Source organism: Sparus aurata, chromosome 23 (assembly GCF_900880675.1).
Source record: "Sparus aurata chromosome 23, fSpaAur1.1, whole genome shotgun sequence".
Taxonomy (NCBI): domain Eukaryota; kingdom Metazoa; phylum Chordata; class Actinopteri; order Spariformes; family Sparidae; genus Sparus; species Sparus aurata.
Genome location: NC_044209.1, coordinates 10348738 through 10369061, shown reverse-complemented (window position 1 = coordinate 10369061; position 20324 = coordinate 10348738). Strand labels below are relative to the sequence as shown.

Genomic DNA, 20324 nt, shown 5'->3' with positions numbered 1-20324 from the left:
GAAATATGTGACACCCACCTAACCTACACACACACACATACACACATAATTGGTTGCAGAAGTGTTAATGTATTTGCAGACTTATTTGTGGTTCCTGTAGCTGTTCTGTCAATCAAGAACTGTTGACAACTGTTGGAAGGCTGGAACTGATAGGCTGGCAACCTGTTCACGTTGTTTTCTTCCTAATTACTCACTCCATGCATGGAAACACCGTAGCCCACCTGTGAAACCAAACAGAATAAATAAATATAAAAAATGTATGAGATTAATATCTAAAATGAATATAAAGTGCATTCCTTGGACAAAGCTGGACAACTAATACATCTTTAAAAACAACAGACAAGAATCTGCATCTGGGTCGAGATCTGCATCAAAGTACACACATAGTGCTGGACAATTAAAGTGCAGTGTGTCATGACCCATTCATGTCCCTAAAAAATCCTGGGTGTGCTCCAAAGGTGATTCACTAGTTTCTTCAGCTGTTGCCTAACTTTGATGAATGGTCTGATTTAGGCCTGTCTATCAGTGTATGTCAGCATACATTGGTTACCATGTCACAGTATGTACAACAATCTAAGTTGTTGATGTATTTTTATTATTTTTAGACAAAAGTTGAGCTCTATGACAAAGAGGATAAGATACTTCTAGCTTTAGATAGACACTGTCAGGAGTAGCTGTTCATTGTTGGTTTTGTCTTTTCATGAATTTTGTTGTTTATAAGTACAGAAAATAAGTCAAGGGATATCTGTTAAGCAGCAGTTTTCTTAATAGCTGCCTCTGTTGGCTCCAGAAACACATTTTTGTGCACTGCCGTAAAAGAGCTGCAATGTGTTTGATTTCCTGAGAAAAATTGGGTTTGTTTTCGAGGATGAATTAACTGACAGTTGAAAATAGCAAAATTACCAAGAGTGCAGCCTTTTTATGTTATCTTTGACTTTTCACATCTTTCTTTCAAGCTTTGAATACAGCCAATTCCCCTGGTGTAAAGACTTTTGAATGCAAAGGTAGTATATCAGTTCATACTAGAGGCCACATATCTTCATGTATCCTCCATTCCCTGATTATGTGTGCGTGTGTGTGTGTGTGCGCGTGTGTGTGTGTGCGTGTGTGTATGTGGGTGTGTTTTATTGTTTAAAGATTCCCAGTGCGCTGTTTGTTACTCACACATTATCATGATGAACATGCTGACCTGGAGGTCCAAGACAACAGTCTTAATGATCCTCCTGCGTGTGAGTTTGTGTGTTAAGGGGTTATTTTTAGCGTACCATCTTTACCCTCTCTAAAGTAATAGTGTGGCCTCATCAGGTACACTCACACAAAAGTGTGTATAATGAGGTTTGTGTGTATGTGTGTGTCGGATTTTAACTGCGTTTATTCAGTTGTGATTTAGATTCCCAACCACTGAGAGATAAATAAAAGCATCCATCTAGCTCTCGGCTCCCTCCACACCATCTTCGCATCCACAGCTGCAAGTGTGTGTGTGTGTGTGTGTGTGTGTGTGAGAGAGAGAGTGTGTGTGTGTGTGTGTGTGTGTGTTTGTCCCTTCTTTGTGCATCGCTTCACTGGCATTTCATTACAAGAGGCTGTTTGGTGCTCTATACATCAGGATGGTTCGATACATTAAAAGGCAGGAGGTATAATAAATTTCCCGTCCGACAGACACGAGGCTGAGCTCTGACTGATGATGCTGTACACCTTAATGCTTCCAACAGTTCAGGCTACAATTACCTGATGTTACTACAGTCAAACCAGGCCACATTAATGAGTGAGAGCAGTAATCTGAGTTTGTTTTTTTTTTCATCAACAATTCCAATTTAAGAACAAAACCAACAATAAAGTGCTCCTTCTTAAAAGGGGTGTCTGTGTAGCCAAAAACTATTAAACACATTAATGAGCTGTGCTGCTGCACTGGTTGATATGATTTTTCATTAAAATGAATGTGGGCAGTGCAGTTAGTCAGCATCCACCATCCAACCCAGCGCAAAAATGTGTATCCATCCTTAGCCAAAAATAGTCTCCAACAAATTAGACTTTTGTGTCATTTTTGGTAAACTACTACCACTTTTAATGCCTCCGTGCCGGCGAAAGCTGTGGCCGTAGGCGTTATGTTTTTGGGATGTCCATTCATCCGTCCCATTCTTGTGAATGTAATGTCTCAAAAACACTCACTTGTACTCAGGGATGAACTAAATTGATAGAGTTTGGTGCCAAAGGTCACATTTTTGGCCATTAGTCAATGATTCATATGATTACTATGAAACATGTTTTACACAGATGTCTATTGGTTAACATGATTTTATATCTGAGTTTATATTCAACAAAAAATGTTCTGGCTATTTTTCAACACCATAACTCAGGAACAGCAACTTTACTGGTGTGGAGAGGCACACAGCTGCAAGGCAGTGATTCTAGTTAGAAAATGAAACTACATATCCTTTTTAGGAATTAAACTATATACTTGTCACTCGTTTATAAAGATTATGTCTTCAACAAAACGGGTGGTCTTAAGGCTGAGGGAACCTGAGAAAATAAGCACCAGGGTTATTCTTTAATATTCCTTAGCTGATGATTATTGGTGTGGTTAATGTAATGTTCCAGTGCATAAGATTTAATGGCATCTAGTGGTGAAGTTAACATTGCTCATCTCTCCCCTACAGCAGCTGCTTTAAACACGTATGGCCCCTCTCTAGAAATAGGCGGCGCACCATGGCTGACTCCGTGGAAGAGGACTTGCTCCCTCTTAAGATCTAAAAGTAACAAAAACACAAAGATGCGCGGTTAGTCAGATTGTGAAAAATGCCCTCAGCAGCTCTCAGAACCTATAGGTTAATGTCTTCTGAAGTCTTGTCATGACAAACATTCCCAAACCAGAAGACATTAAAGCTAGGGTCTACAATCCTGGAGAGCTAGCAAGAGAGCTAGCAAGATTTGAAAGTGGCACCGATGTTGACTCGGTCCAACTTCTTTCTTTATCCAGAGCCTTTATCGTTGCAGCCTTTTCTGCCTCAGGCTATCTTTTCCTTGCCTTTTTAGCGGGGTGAGCTGTTACAAGTAACACTGGCTGCATTTTCTCTGCCATTGTAACCAAATGAACGTCTTCTCCTGCAACTCCGTATTTCTGCAGAGGAGTGTGCTGAACATTTCCGGCATCGGTGAAACATAACGTGTGCACGCGCGGAGGAGGGAGGGACAGAACGAGACATGAAGGCATCTGACCAATCCGTGCATCTGACCAATCCGTGCTATTCGGGCCGGATAGCACAGATTGGTCAGCTTTTTCTCAGTCCTACAGCTGCCACAGAGGTCCGATTATTTTCGTTCCTTTTCCTGAATACATAATGTATTGACTACTCTCAGGATAGCAGGATCATTTCACCCAGTATAACAAAATGTGTTTCTGAACAACATTACAGACCCTAGCTGTAAGGTTAATAGTCATCTTTCTTAGATGAGTAAGGAAACCAGAAAATATTCAGATATGATGAGCTTGATCCAGAAAAATTTACTCAAAATGATTATTCAATTATTAGAGTAGTTGTAGATTCATTCCGTCTTGTTTGCTTTAGCTCGGACAGTTTGTATGTGGTCTGGAGACACACTGGACGGATAACCACTGAACAGGACAGACCCGAAAAGGGAGAGCAAACACAGATTTGTTAAATGCAGCCATTTTTAATCATTTGGGTTTCTGATAAATCATTCATTTTTTTCAAACCAGCCGTTTCAACCAAAAGCAGAACCATTGATAAAAGTATGAGAAGACGAGGATTGCAGCAGTCCTAAAAAGGGTGTTCAAAGAAGATACCGTACATATATTTGTGTGTATTCAAATGTAGAAAAACAGACTTTGATTCATATGAAAATGTTATAGATTTATTAACTATAGATATCAAACACTGTATAAATGTCTCTTTTGTCAATCAGAGTCTCAGTCAGAATTAAGTCACTGACTGCATGAGCTGGATGAATCAATTTATGAATGATTTTCTGAGTGTGGGTACTGGAAAGAGCCTCTTCATATGCAAATAAGCAATTAGGTTGAGTCGCTTGTTGTTCATCGGCAGCCTCCATCCTCCCATTTCTCTCTCATTCTGACGTGTCGTTGTGCCACCAGAACCTCTTTCAACCACCACTTCCTCTCTCTTCATCCTCCTTCATCTTGCCTTCTCTCCTCTTTCCCTTCATCATCCCTCCTCGGTCACCCCCCCATCTCTCGCTCTCTCTCTCGCCCTCTCTCTCTCACACATCCCCTGTGGTGTTGACCGTGTGTGAATGGGCCTGAATGATGGGTGGGAATTAAGCTGTGTGTGTGTGTGTGTGTGTGTGTGTTTGAGGCGGACTTGTACTAAGGGGGATGAGTCACTGCCTGACACACGGCACGCTTTTAGGAGACTGCATCCCAGTCAATACAACACAAACACGCACGCACACACATACACACAAACTGACATACTCTAATGTAAAGGCTTTTACTTACATGCATGATTGATAGGGTTCATATATCAGTTTAATGAGCTTTGGTGATGCGAGATGTGTGTACACTTGATGTCTGTATTTTAGTGTGTGGTTTTGTATTCAAAGTGGTAATTGCGTGTGTGTGCGTTGGTGTGTGCGTTTGTGTGTGTATGTTGGGTGTGATAAGGCTTTTCATTGGTGTTTCCCACACATGCCCTGGAGGCTAGAGCTCTGTCCTGGATCATCTGTCATCTCTCTCTCTCGCACTCTCTCTCCTGCTCGCCCTTCTGCTGGTTTTTCTGCTGTTCACCTACATGTATGTAAATGGATGTGTACATGTTCACTGTCCAGAAAATGGGATTACGACGCAGTACAATCACACAGAAAGATTGCTTACTGATTATTGATTGTCAAAAAGTGCGAAATCAGTCAGTCGATGGCCATGTTTTCCTGACCAAGCGGTTAATCATTTGACAAAAGATAATTGACACTTTTAGCCTAGTGTTAAATCTAACCATACATTATTCTTGTTTTGTAGATACTACAGCTGACTAGCTAACAGCTGCTATCATAACACCAGAACAATTTAGCATTTTTAGGCATTTGCAGTGCAAGGCCTGCAGGTGTGACCATTCAGGAAGTATGTAAGCAAAACCCTGTAGAAAGATACCGTCCTAACTTGAATCATTGCTCAAAAAAGTAACTCTTAGGATGTCAGGATATGATATAAAATAAAACAAAACCAGCCATTTATGCATTCATTCTGGTATGAATTAATCTTGACTTCCACTGACTATTTACCACTTTGTTCCATTTTAATTCAATGTGTGTGTATGTGTGTGACTGCATGTGGAGTAATACAATTATATTAAATTTTCTCATGTGTTACTAAACAGATTCTAATGTGTGTACCCTCTCTGCAGGAACATTCAGAGGTGTGTGTAAGAAGATCGATCACTTCCCAGAGGACGCTGACTATGAAGCCGATGCTGCTGAATACCTCCTCCGTAAGTTCAATATGACACACAACAAGCACACGCTGCAATGTTCACAACCAGCCTCAGATATCACTGGCCTGACTGGCCTGGTTTTAAGGTCCCACAATTTGTGTAACCTGTTAAATATGTGAGGAGCCTAAATAAGCCATGTTGACTCTAGGGCTGTAATCTCCTAGTCGACTGGTCGAATTATTGGTCGATACGTTCTGGCTCGACCAAAATTCTGATTGGTCGATTTTTAGCGTGTTAATTACATGCTGCTATGGCAGTGAGTAAACACACAGCGGGTCCTCTCCATCCCAATGCTGTGTGTCATGCATAGGCAAGGCAAGGTAAGGCAAGTTTATTTGTATAGCACAATTCAGACACAAGGCAACTCAAAGTGCTTTACAGGCACACACAAATTACATTAAAAGACATAAAAGTTTCATTTAAAAGACATTAGAAATTGCATTAAAAAACATTAAAAATAGCATTTTAAAACCAGTAAAAACATTAAGAAACAAACATCAAAACAAGTAGGCTAAAATAGAAAAGCTTTAAAAGAAACAAGACTGTAGGGTCAGAGTCATAATGCAGTTCAAAGACTTGAATTGCTTCAGTTAAAGCAGTGAATGCATATGGCATTTGACTTCATCAGGACGAAAGTACCAAATGCTAATGGGGTGTTTTCAGAGCACCCCTGTTTCACAGGTAACAGTGTGTCTTTAGAACCCCCCCACCTTTTTTTCACTATTTTGGATTAGCCCAACCCACTACAGACAGCTCGACTTCAAGCATATCACCTAAAAACGGTAAGCTAAGGTTTAATGTAAGATCAGGCTCTTATTTTACATTCTAACATAAACCTGAAATGATGAAATGATCCTAGAAAGTTTAAAGATAAAGCCCCACAAACTGATGTTAGTTCATGATGTGCAGTCTTCCTTGGCCCTGGTATTAACATTGTGTTACTCCAGTGGGTAAAATAGATACTATGTTAGCAGCTAAGACGCAGTTTAGAAGAAAGATTTAGAGAAACATCGAGTTGTGTTCATCCAGCGGAGATGAAATCGCTGCAGACATGATGGAACTATCTTGCGTCACATTGGCTGGGGAAAATAAATAGTAGCTACAAGGAACAAGAAAGAGGATATAGATGAACAGAGAGGGTTTAATGGAAACAACAAGAGATATAAACAGACGGTAGGGTTTTATCAGCAAGCACGTGAGAAAAATGAGACGGAAAAAACATCGCCATGATGAGAAAATGACGAAGGATAAAGGAGGGAGTGCATTGTTATTTCAAGAAAGAGTAATAGGACAGAGGTAAACAGGATGCAGCCACAGAGATATGGAGAGGAGGGTGAACAGAGAGGAGGGGGCTCTGTCTGTTCCTTCTTCCACAGTAAACACAGAGTAAAGATGGACGAAGCACGGAAAATGCAACAACAACAAGGAGAAAAAAAAAGGGAAAATGGATTCAGCCTGTGCTTCTTTTTCATTGCTCCACTGAACACGGAGCAACATCCCCAGAGGCCGCCAATTAGATCGCAGGCCTCAGAGCTGGCCATCCAATGGGGAGCGGGGACCTAGTGACCGGCATTTCATACAGCCCAGGGGTGTGGGCCACAGGGGCGGGGCTTATAACTAAAACCACGCAACGCAACTGGTCACTGCAGCTGTCAGTCATGCTCGAGATGTTTTGGAATGCAGGAAGCGTAAAGAAAACAGATTCACGCTCAGACGCAGAAAGACAAACATGTCAAACACAGGAGGTCTTCAGTTATTATTTTTTTAAACGATACACCTGTGATATATGGTATACGCATCAGCTGTTATCAGAAAAATAGCACGCGGCTCACTTCTGCATGACAAGCTGTTTGTAGATATCCTTCAATATGGTGTCACATCATGTACACATATGGGCCTCTGACAAATACTTCACTCCTACTGCAGCGTCGCTTTCATTTTCATCATCTCTGCGATTCATTATTTTTGCCTTGCATATGTGTCAGTGCGACTCTCCATCTGTCTTGGTTTTAGTCCATCTTTTCCCTCTACATCTCACTCTCTCTCTCACTCTCTCTCTCTGTGAAGCGAGGCCTCTGAACGCTTTAACATGTTCTGGATTCAAACTCAGTCAAGCATGCAGCAGCACACTGGCGCGCACGTGTGTGTGTGTGTGTGTGTGTGTGCATGCACAGTGACACATTTTTCATTGTTTTAGCACTTTGTTTAGCAAAGTGGATCCTAACATTAAAAAAATGACAATGAGATTAAAGACAGATTCTTTAATGAAGTCTCACCAGTTTATTTTTTTACAGTTTAAGTCAATTCGAACAAAATCTCACATTTACAAACACCGTTCACCCAATATGTTGCTCAATCAGCGGAATACATTTTGATAAACGTTACTGCAATTCACAGATATGTAGCAACATTACGTTTCTTTAGGTTTCATTTTCAATTCAACAACTTGTGTCCACGCTGTGCTCATGGGCTGGTCAAGTTTAGGCACATATACCACTTGGTTAGGCAGAGGAAAATATCATGTTTTGGGTTAAAATTCCTGTATTGGTCGCCACAAATGCAATTGAAAATTTAGCGCCGTTTAGCTCAGTTGGTAGAGCGTGCGTCCCATGTGCCGAGGCTCTGCAGCGGACCTGGGTTCGACTCCCGGCCCGGGTCCCTTTGCTGCATGTCACTCCTCCTCTCTCTCTCCCTGTTTCCTGTCATATCTTCAGCTGTTCTATCAATAAAGCCATAAAAGGCCTAAAAAAAGAAATATCCCTCTTGTGTCGCCACAAACATGGCAGGAAATAATTCTGATATTTTCATAAAAACACAGTGATATCACCCTTACAAATGTTGAAACTCTGTCTCGAACTGCAGTCCCTGGCTTGGCAGCCTTCTCACCTGTAACTCCACCACTGTCCCCTTCACCTCAAGATATGAAAGTCTGGCCATGAACATGTAATGTGAACGTGATATGACATATTTTGCAGAAATGTCAATAAAAGTGTAAAACATATAGTATAAAATATAATACATACAGTATATAATGTACTTGAACACACACTTTCCCTCATCAGTTTCTTTCTGAACGGAAGCATCTTTACACTGCACAAAATGTTTGTACCTGTCAGTTGTAATCACGTGTCCACTCTTTTCTCCTTCGTGTGTGTGTGTTTGTGTATATAGGTGCTGTGCGTGCCTCCAGTATCTTCCCCATCATGAGTGTAGGTCTGCTGTTCCTCGGAGGGCTCTGTGTGGCTGCCAGCGAATTTTACCGGAGCCGGCACAACGTCATCCTCAGTGCGGGAATCTTCTTTGTCTCTGCAGGTGAGTCTGCACTGTGTGTGTGTGTGTGCGCGTGTCTTTTTTCTAGAAATTTAGATAAACATAGATGGCAGCAACGGGCTACGTGTGTGTCTCTGTGTGTGTGTAATTTTGTAACTGTGCCGCCACTTCCAGCAGAGGATGAACCGCGCTCAAATATTTGTAGAAGAAGCCCGTCAGGCATCTAAAGCACACAGAAGTGCCTGTGTGAGAAGCCGAAGTGTAGAAATTTGGTCACAGCAGCTGATTAATCAATCAGCAAAAACAGCACAATGTGTGGGTACACACACATCATCTATCACATGGATGCTGACATTTAGCCACTGAAAACACACACACTTCATACTCTCGCCCCTGATACATACACAAAGGGTTGTAATTGCTGTTTAGTGGGATGTGTAGGGTCCCATTGGGTTTTGTAGTAAATTTATGGAGCCAAATTGGTAATTATTTACCACAATAGTGCGGGGCTGATGCTGGTTAATTGCTGCTGGCTAATTGTCCCCATTCTGTGCGTTCCACTGCACTGCATGAGTACTGTATTCTGGACTAATGATATGGAATAAGAGAGCCCAGCTGTGTGCAATGACTCTCTCCGATGCTTCCATCAGGCGCCAGTGCGACTCTCTGATACTTTACTCCCGCTTATCATTCACTGTTTAATCTCACTCATCTGCCACTTTTAGCCACAGTAGTGGTTTGGCTCTATGGCAGTGCCAGTCAGACATCCACGTGTCCCTTTGGATTTTTTGTAAGATGGTCCCATTTCTCGTGTTGGAAAGCCGTTTTTGATGTGCTCAATGTGAAACTTGCACGCCAGGCCTGTGAACTTCCCTTTCTTGATGGTCAATAGCTCCATTGCTACCAGTGTAAACAACCCTGGTCCTCTGAGCTCCCAGTCTGGGCATAATCAGCCTATCGGACCGCTAGTTGCACAGCTAACTGAGCTAACGGCAGCTACAATTAGCAGCAGTTGGGGGTTATTCCAGGTATACACCCTTTTTTTTGGAATATGAAATCGACAGATTGCACCTTTTACTGTAGAGCTGTAGAGACCAACCCCTGTCTCTGAGAGTTACTGACATTGTGTGCTGTTCTTATTGTTTTTTTTTAGATGAGTGTCAATCCCAAACCCTTTTAATTCCCATCTCCTATCATCTTTCTCTTTCTTTTCTTGTCTTCCAGGGCTCAGTAACATCATAGGAATTATTGTCTATATCTCAGCCAACTCGGGTGACCCGGGCCAGAGCGACAGCAAAAAGTCCTACTCCTACGGCTGGTCCTTTTACTTTGGCGCCCTCTCCTTCATCATGGCAGAAATGGTGGGCGTTCTGGCCGTGCACATGTTTATCGAGAAGCACCGCAAGCTACGGGCCAAGTCCCGCACTGAGCTCATCAAGAAGTCCGCCTTCAGCCGCATCCCCTCCTACCGCTACCGCTTCCGACGCCGTTCCAGCGTTCGCTCTTCTGAAGCCCCCAGCCGCGACGCCTCACCACTGGGGAAAGGCGGCTACACGGGGCCCGCCGCCTCCGAGATGCCCATGTACACGCTGAACCCACGCGAGGCAGGAAACACCGGCACCAAAGCCGGTGGCGGCATGGGCGGGCTGCTCAACTCAGAGAGGGAGTTCCTTCAGAGCAGCACGCTCACTAAAGACTACAGCAAGGACCCCAACCGCAGGACCACGCCCGTGTGAGGGAGCGCTGGCTGCAGATGTAACGCCCAATCAAAGTATCAAAGAGAAGGATGATGTGAAACACAGGGGGAGTGCGAGCGAAAGCAGGGGACACAGGGTTACTGGGTGGGAAAAGGGGGTTTGCTAAACTTTGACTGTGAACTGTGAACTTTTAGCCTTCGAACTGTGAATCCTGAGCCCTGTGAGAGTTTCAGTGCGTGTAGCAGGGTCGGTTTTGACGGAGAAGTTGTTCCCAACTCCACTTTACCACATATCACTGTAGTTATACCTGTAAATCCTTACATATGAAGGCACATTCAATTTATGCTCATAAATTGACTTCCTGGCTTTTGAAATGGGATTTAAAAGCATATCGTAAGTGGTTTGCTGTTTGGGGCAACTTCTCCTAAAATAATGTGAACTAATGGAGAAGAGGAAAGAGGTCGAGAGACTCTGTGTGACCTTTTGACCTCTGTCCTCCTGACTTTTTCGGATAGCAGCAGTTGGGATTAGTGCAGGGAACAGCCGTCGAGCTCCGAGCTGTCTCTCTTGAGTACATTGGTGTTTTAAAAGTGCGGAAGTTAACACCTCAGGATCGGGGTTGATTCACTTTCAGTTCGGCTGGATTCAAAAATATAAAGTGAAGATGCAGTTTGTCCATTTAATGGCAGCACATTTGTGGCACTAGTTATTATTTTCTAGACATATTGTATATAAACTCCTTTCATATCGATTGATTGATTTGACGCTGGAGAGGCTCACTTCATAACCGACCGAACTAAAATTGGATCTAGCTCCTTCCTGCCAACATTTACCCCCATCTCTCTGATCCCCGGTCAGTTGTTAAACCTGCATAGTGGTTTTTTTGATGAAGTACACTGACTACAGATCAGCTGTTAGGGGGGGAAGAATGGTGTGACTCAACAAAACTATCGAATCTCTTTTAGATGGTAACGTTACATCATTGGTGCTTCCTTTGACCCCGGCCACACCAGTCATCTCGATTTTTTTTTTTTTTCACCTAAAACTTAAAGAGATGATCAAAATATTTGTCTGTCTTCACTCGTCACATCTCACCCTCCACATTTTTCTGTGTAGCCCCATGACTCACCTCACTGCCACACCTCCTCTCACCCTGTCTCTCTCTCTTTTAGGTCCTGTCTTCCGTTGGTGTTGCTCGTATAGACTAGTTAGGATTTCCGGAGGTTGTTGGTTCAGGGTACCGTGGAGAGGAGACCGCTGAGCTGTGAATATGCTTTAAGGCAGAGCCAAAAAGACATTAAACAAACAGATGGACTTTTTTCCTTTTCTTTTTTTTTATTTGCCCACTACCTCTTTCAGATGAATTTAACATACAGTTGTCTTCTCTTGCCAGAGCAATTGTCAAAAAAAAAAAACCTTTCAGCTGCAGAAATAAACACTGAGAAAATGCTCACTTCAGTCTAAAGTACACATCTCTCTTCTCCAACAGAGGATTTGTTGAAAGTTCAAGATAAATAGATGGAATTGGAGGAAGTCCCATGCATTATTCAGAGGATTTGTGCTCCATGCATCCAGCTGTCACTCACAGCCTCTCCCCCTCTTTATCTCCCTTACATGTGCGCATACTGTATACACAAACGCACAAAAAACGTCTGCGCATCTCTCACATGTCTCCTACATACAGCTGACAGTCACGGCCCTATTTTATTTCAAACACCTGTTCATCTTTTCCATTTATCTCCCTCTCTCCTGCGCTCTCTCAGATATTTAGACGTAAAAAATGCTGAACGGATGGATTTAACTCAAACTTGGCAGATGTGAGTTGAGGTTAGGTCGTCGGTGCGCGCTCTCTGACAAAGTCGCTTTCCACTCGTGTACATGACGGGCACACTCCTCTGCCTCGATGAAGAGTCCTTAGTTGCGCAATACAACACAGACAAAGGGTAAAAGGGCTCGTTTTTCAATGGAAAAAGCAATGGAGGGTTTGAATCCACGCAGTGATCGGATGAACAAGGCGGCGTCAGACGAGAGATGCAGATGAGGCTGGATCAGTGTCACGAGCCAGGTGTCTATTCAGAGTATGGTCGTGGAGATAACCAGAGGGCAGTTTGCCAGTCGCAAAACTGTTATACCATCAGTCAAAGCCCGACAGTCAAACCAAATGAGGTAGAAACACGACGGAAATTAAATTTCTGTTGAATGTTACATCAGATCTGCTGCTATTTTTCTCTCTTCTCTCAGATCGGAAACAGCTGATCAGGCGTGTCAGTTCGCCATGTCCGAACTTAGTCGAGAGAGGTGTGTCCTTCTCCCACAAAGTGCATTAACTATCCTTTTGAATCGAGGAAAAAAAAAAAAAACGCAAGCAAAAGTACGAACAAAAGAATCTTTATTGCGAAATTGAGGACGCTTTTTCTAATGCTGCCATTTCGATCAATGCTTTCTAATGAAATGCTTCAAAATGCACGTACCATACACCGATGGAAACATGGCTTTTGTTGATCAGTGACGTTTTGAAAGCTAAAGACAGGCTTCATTTTTGCGTCTGAAATATATTTTTTGCACACAGACATCCACCCGATCGCCTCAGAACTTGGTAATCTGTCGCTAGCTGTCGTCCAACACTGATGAAAATCTAGCCTGTTACAACACATACGAAGAGCAACGAATACGAATACGAATGGCAACAGGAGTGCAGGAGAGTGCCGGAGATCGCTTTGAACCATTTGTCAACGACACCTGATCACACATACGTACGTAGAAGGGGGAGGGGTTGTGACGGAGTGATCGGGAGGCTAAGTAGAGTTGTGGAGAGAGCGTGTGTAGCTAGTATAAATGTTAACAGCATTTTTCTTTGTCTTTACCTCCCTAAGCCACCATTGCACTGTTTTGTACAAACTAAACATGACGCGACACAACGCTGATACCAGTCACACTCTGAGAGTTATTACCCTGATAATAAAAAGATGTTTTAAACCTCAGTCACACTGTTTAATTGATGACGCTGCTGTTTTATCCAACGCCATAATGGGAGTTTAAAGGGACAAACGTGCATCACCACGGACTTGCTCTTGCTGTCCTCCACATGTAAATATTAATTTTGCAAGCTTAACTACAACATCAGCAGTTGTCACGGGATGTGAAAGGGGGGGGCAAAAAAAAAACTGCTTTTCTCAAAGCAAGGGCTTTTAATTTTTAAAGGACAGGAGCACACAAGGGCTTTTTATGCTCGGCGCTGCGGCGACGTCGTTTCAAGGGTGTCGTGTGAGGAAGGAAAGGCAAAGTACATTTGCACAGGAGGAACCGTTTTTAAAAACCAGCTGAGTAGCTAACTGAGTATATAACACGCTTCTTGCTAAAGAGGAGCCGAGGTAGAGTAAACGCAATGACTGTACTCTCCTACTTGTGTTAGCAACAGGTAAGCCTTTAGCTGCTTTTTTTTTTGTTGTTGCTAACTTTAGCTTACATGGGTCACTTTCTGAAGTAATTAGAGATGAAGAACATTGCCTTAAGCAGAGGTAGGATCATTTTCTATTAAACGAGAATTATTTAAGTTAGCTTAAGGATCAAACATATATGAGCAAAATATTGTTAATCATACTTGGTGCCAAATATTACTCAAAATGTTTCCTGTATATCCTGGCCTCCAGGTTAGCTTTAGACTCACCGCTCTAAGTACTCTTTTTTGCATAGGATTTCCTGCAGTATACCGACTCAGCAGTAGTAGCTATGTAGCTCAGCACATCAGAGGCCCCCCTCGGATCCTGACGGTCCGCAGGGGGGTCAGGGTTCAGAACCGCATCCATGAGCCATGTCAGCATTGACCTTTCAAAACCATGCATGCCATATCCATCCGCTTCCAGTGCTCACATTCGCTATATCTCTAATCGAGTCTCAAATGGCACCCTAAGCTCTATGCCCCGTAGGGACACCGGACTGCTACACTTAAGACGCCTTACAAGGGTGTGTGGACCCGTAAGCCTGTGCTGTGTTTAATGATGTTTACTCCAATAGAGCGCAGGGTGCTTTTTGAGACCAAACCTCTGTCTATCTCTTCTTACCGCCATACAGCTTTGATACTCTGATATCAACAACAAATAATTGTATTATTAGTAAAAAAAAAGAAAAAAAATTTATTCTACTCTAAAGGTGCCACTGTGCAGAGGATGACAAACTCTGACACATATTATAGTTATTAATCTATTAACAGGGGGTTTGATCGAAGGGGAGCAGAGTTGGGAAAGCAGGGGTCGTAGTCTTTGTAATATTATATTATTCTAGTTTCATTTTCTACTTTGATGTGGTTTGTGAGATTGTGTTGTTTTGATCACATCTGAAGCCTCTGACAGGAGGAGGGCGAAGAGACAGTGGAGCGCTCGGACGATCTCTCGTGGACATTCACTTCACCTCACTGGTGCCAGAGGTCACTTTACAGTTTGTCAGCGGGACACTCAACACTGAAAGTGCAACACACACACACACACACACACACACACACATACACATACATGCTTTCCACTACACTTCTGAGGACTTATAGACCCTGTGCACGACAGATGAAATTGACCTGCAACAGGGGCCGAATGCAATCCATTACAACAGTCTGTTAAAGGGGCAATGTGTAGTGTTGGAGAAATTTTAATATTTATAATATTAATGAGGTAATGATACAGACTCAGAAATATAACTTAATAAACAAGCTGTTCTCGGAGGAAAATAAGGTCCATGAACAATGTTGGTGGCAGGGTCCGCCACATATAAACGAACTAAACCAGTATGAAATGGTGTTGTCCCTTAAGGTCAGTTTGTTTATTCAGTCATGTAAACAAAGAGTTTGTCCATTTAGTTTTACATACATTTTGTTTAAAAATCAGCATATTCTCTGATTGAAATGTCTTTTCCCAAAACTACACGTGCACCTTTAAACTGACAGAGGAAAAACATTGGAACAATTGACAATTTAAGGCTTTGTGATTTGTGACTCAACTACTCAACCACAGCTTCAAGCCAACACTTTATAGTAACTATCATTGGTAAAATAGTACATTTATAGTTAATTAAATTAGTTAGTTAATAGTTATTTCACTGTTAACAAGCTATGATACTAATACTTTATAAAACATTAAGAAATTGCTTGACTGATGTTTTAATACTTTGTAAACAGTGAATAATTACCGTGTAGTTCATCTTTGAACAGGATTTCGATTGCATTTCATCTTTTGTTAACAGTGAAATAAATAATAACTACAGTTAAATCTTACTTTTCAGTTCGGCTCGAGCTTGAGCTCACATTCATATCAGGTCGAAATGAAATGAAATTCAAATGCAAAATCCAGGAAACTAAGATATTACCAGCAGATGGAGATATTAATCATTTTGTATGAATAAAACAGCCATGCTTACCAAATCCTAATGAGGAATCTAAAGGTAGATAATATAAGAACTTCGACTGAAAACATTATAGTTATCACAGACCGTGGAGAAATAACAGTTTCGACGTCATCCGACATGTGTTCCGAGCTCCCAGTCCGGATTCCCAACTGCACAGCTAACTGAGCTAATTAGCTTGCTGCAGCTACAGTTAGCAGCAGTTAGTGGTGATATGCTGCCCCTTGATTGAGTCTTTATACAGAAGGTGGACGATTTTTACGTAGTGCACCTTTAACCAACTTAGTCCTAAATCTAACCTGAAGGAAAGCAAAACACAAAAATAAATGTCCTTATTTCAGAAGAGTTGTGTGGGATATAGGTCCTCATAAGTATATAGACGCATTAACACAACACATAGCAATACAGACACTCGTTAATGGTCCAAAAACATACACACACACATTCGTTTATGCACAGAAACACACACTCATACAGAACACACTCACAGCTTCAGCTTCGCCCAGTGCGGTTTGGGTACAAAATGTGTCCTGTTCAAAAGAAAAAAATCACTGTGTCACGTTTGGAAAAAAAATCATTCTAAGTGTTTCTTTGGGAGGAAAAACAACAAACTGTTTCTGTCGCTGACGTGTCGCTCCTCGACGGAACTTACTACACTGAGCCAGTTAATCGAACACGGAGGACCAGAAGAACTGCTTGAGAAATGTGAATTTAATGGAGTAGTTGTGAGACAAACACACGCTATAAGCACTCTACACTTTGCACTCGCTCCCAACACACACACACACACACATACACACCAACACATACAAGGTTACTGTGTGAGGAGGGCTTACGGGTGGAGTTATGTGCCTGCATGTTTGTGTGTATTAATATTTACGTGTGTGTGTGTGTGTTTTTGTGCGTGTGTGCGTGCAGTTAGCCTCTCCTCACCCATGCACCCAGTGCCTGCCTGTCCTGCCTTCAGACAGCTCCCAGATCAGCCATGGGGCTTCCAGTGTAACCTCCTCTGCATTCCCACGACCTGTAACGGTTGCACTGGGATCAGTTTTAGAGCTAACTGCCCCGATCATTCCTCAGCAGACGCAGCCATACAAGATACAAGGACTGTTTTGGAGTCAGTGGTTTTCTGGTGGATTACGTGTGTTACTGACAAAAACGTAGTAAGGAGTTTATGCTACAAAGCTGAAAGGGAAGTCATTTCTTATTTCAAAGGTCTTTTATTCAGTCACACACACTGCTGAGATCTGACTTGTCGTCTCAGGCCTGCGCGGCTGATTCAGGATCAGCAGAGGGGGCTTAGCGGGATAGAGAAGAATCTATCGTATCCCTAATGACAGCTGGTCTTGAATCAGCACAACCTAGTGCAGCCTGCTGAGAGCCAAAAATCTACTCGCTTGGCTTGGTCGACATTTTTTTTACAAGAGCTTTCACATGACAGCATGAGAGGTCTTTCCACTACCACTGCCAATCAGAAGCAAAATGTGTGTCGTTAATATGGAGAGATTCTGGACAGGTAGATTGTTGGCTTCCAATACAAGTCCCCTAAAGAGAATCTATTCAGCCCGTTTCTCCTGACTGCCATCTTCCTGATTTTGAATCAACCGTCAGCCCCTTTAGCTAGAGAGATTACATACCTGTCTCACATTCCGCATATATTATTCTGACAGCAAGTACAGAGCGGTTCAAATCTGCTTTTTTACGGTTTTCGCCTCCAGCCCCCCGTTCAGGCAGTGTTGTTTACATGCAGAACATATCCGAGGCTGGCACGGTTGACCAACCAAGGATGAAAGGCCCAAAATGGCTCTGAGAGTTACGCTCCGCATCAGGTGCATTCAGGCTCCCTCTTGCATAAATTGCTTATGAGCGGGAGCAACAGTACATGTGAAAGGTTTCCTCCCCTTGGAAAAGGTGTTTTGGAGTTATGAGAGAAATCGGACAACAAAAGTTGATCAGATTCCTGCTGAGATAAGTTTTTATTGGACCTCAGACGAATTCCTTTTATTGGATAACTGCTCAGATTTTTTGTAGAAGTCAGACTCTTATCTGAGTAAGCCATGCCCCAAAGAGATGAAACTGTCCATCACTTTCTACTGAGCCATGTTGTAATGAGTAGAGTCAGGCTACCGGAGACCAGTGAACACAACACAAAGCTATCACCGTGTTTATTCACAGTGTTCACAGGCTGTAGGGGGTTTTAGCCTTGCTAGCAACTTGGCTCCATAGATTGAAATGGCGGTCGGTTGACCACTGTGATCCGGACTGAAACATCTCACCAACTATGGGATGGGTTGCCATGACATTACAGTCTGTATAATTGTAAAAAAAACAAACTCGCAGTTATACCAGCAACGCTAATTCCCATCAGCCTTAGCCGTACTTTGCCTACAATGACAACACGCTGATGTTAGCATTGTCCCTGTGATCTTAACAACATGCTGGCGTTAGCATGCGTTAGCATGCAGCCTCACGTAGCTGCTAGCTTGGCTGAGGACCCCTTAGTCTTGTTGTGTAAAGGTGCAACATGCAAGAGGTTTAGTCGGAAACATTCAGAAATTGACTAAAGTTATCATGAAATAACATTTGATATTGCACCTTTAAAGGGGCATTAAGTAGATGTAGATTTGGAGAATAAATTAAGTCACAGATAATTACAATACTGATGTGGTAACATCACTCAGAAATATTTAACCGATTAAACAAGCTGTTCTCAGAGGAAATTAAGGTCCCCGGAACACTGTTTGGAGCTAGAAAGGTGGCAGGGCCCGCCACATATAAACAAAGTGAAACAGTTTTGTCCTTGTTGTGTTTTCATTTAAAGTCAGTTTGTCATGAAAACAAAGACAGCTTGAAAAAAAATCTGCCAATAAAAATTCTTCCCCAGAGTTACATCGTGCACCTTTAACAAAAAGACAACACTTCATTTAGTGAATGGTAACCTGACTTTATCCATTTCAAACTGACCTGAGGACTGTTAGAAAAAACTAATGCCAGAACACAAACTCAGGAGAAGAAAAGGAGGGGTTAGTGTCATTTTAACTTTTTATGTATTTCTTAATTGATTTACCTGCACTTAGGCAGTGCACAGTAACAAGAGTCCCCATGACAGCAACAAAAACAGAGTCAAAGAATATCAGTTAAAGCAACGATTGATATTTTAATATCATTGTGTTAATAATGTGTAGCAATGACCTGGAAAAAAAGCAAAACGTTGTTGTTTTTTTGTTTTTTCAGGGAGCGTATCTTGCAGGCGTTGTAGCAGTTTGCTTTGAGGTGAAACTATTCATACGCAGATGAGGAGAGTAAATAGCAACCAGCCGTTACCCTGTGACGAAAGTGAAACGCAGAAGCCAAAAGTGCAGTTGGAACCTGAAGTAGCATTAACAGATAAAATCCCCCCGCAAACGTGGGTTGTAATTTCAACACACCTAAAAGAGGTCGAAGGATGATCAACCGTTTTGAAATCTGTGTTCATGGGCAGCTTTTATCCTGCTCCATACCTCTGAGCCCTATCATGAGTTACTTAGTCCTCAACAAATACATACACAAACACAAACACACACACACACACACGTACATGCAGAAACACGCTGGCTCTCACATTTGTCTTTCTATACACAGGCACACTGACTGTATAACTCTTTCACATACACACACACACACACACACACACACACACACTCTCTCTCTCACACACACACACACACACGCACACATATAGCTGCCAGCCAGTTTCACTGTATACTTTATAATGTAAACCTCCAACTAACAGCGGTCTGACATGGACACATGCTGTGAATAAAAGCACACTTTTACTTACATGATATAAATATGAGTACCTATATCTAGAGAGAAAGAATATTATATACAGTATAATAAATAGAAAAATAAAGAGTCACCTTTTCAAAGTGCCTGTGGTGAGTTCATTTTGTATTTAAATGTGTGTGAGTGTCCGATGTGTATCTGTGTGATCTTCTCTTGCATCCTGGACACACACACAAGTGAAAAACCCTGTATTTTGGTGGTCTTGTTTTAACAAATGAACACTGTCAAATCTTTATCACCACACAGTGAGCTAAACCTGCACAATATTGACGAGAAAACATACCCATACAGCGCAAACACACACACACACACACACACACACACACAGGGACACGCTTGATGTGTATCAGCCGTGCTGTGTCAACCGTTCTGATTTATCCGTCCGATAGATAACTCCTCTGCTTATCTCCACAGCCACCACACAGATGTCTGAATGAGGGAGAGAAAGAGGACAGGAGGAGGATGAGAGTCGAGGGGGGAAATGGGAAGCAGAGAGGGGAAAAAAGCTAATGAGGAGACTGGAGGATGTGCCAGATTTGAGGTGTTTGAAGGAGATAAAGACTGGGAAGCATATAGAGGACTGTGTGTGTGCGTGAGTACACAGACGAACACATGTGTGTGCGGGTTGCTCTCCATCTGTTTATTTGTCGCTTTTTTTCCTGATCAGACCGTGATTGAA

At 42.4% G+C, this 20324-nt stretch overlaps 1 protein-coding gene across 2 annotated transcripts in view; it reads left to right on the top strand.

The window, feature by feature from the left end:
* The window catches only part of cacng3b (calcium channel, voltage-dependent, gamma subunit 3b), a 35190-nt gene extending 15462 nt beyond the window's left edge, over positions 1-19728 (top strand). For both annotated transcript variants that reach the window (XM_030407909.1, XM_030407907.1), the window contains 3 exons: positions 5379-5462; positions 8637-8777; positions 9960-19728. In XM_030407909.1, the coding sequence (XP_030263769.1) occupies positions 5379-5462; positions 8637-8777; positions 9960-10471 (737 nt within the window). In that variant the 3' untranslated portion in view covers positions 10472-19728. The remainder of the gene's footprint in view (positions 1-5378; positions 5463-8636; positions 8778-9959) is intronic.
* The last annotated feature ends 596 nt before the right edge of the window (positions 19729-20324 follow it).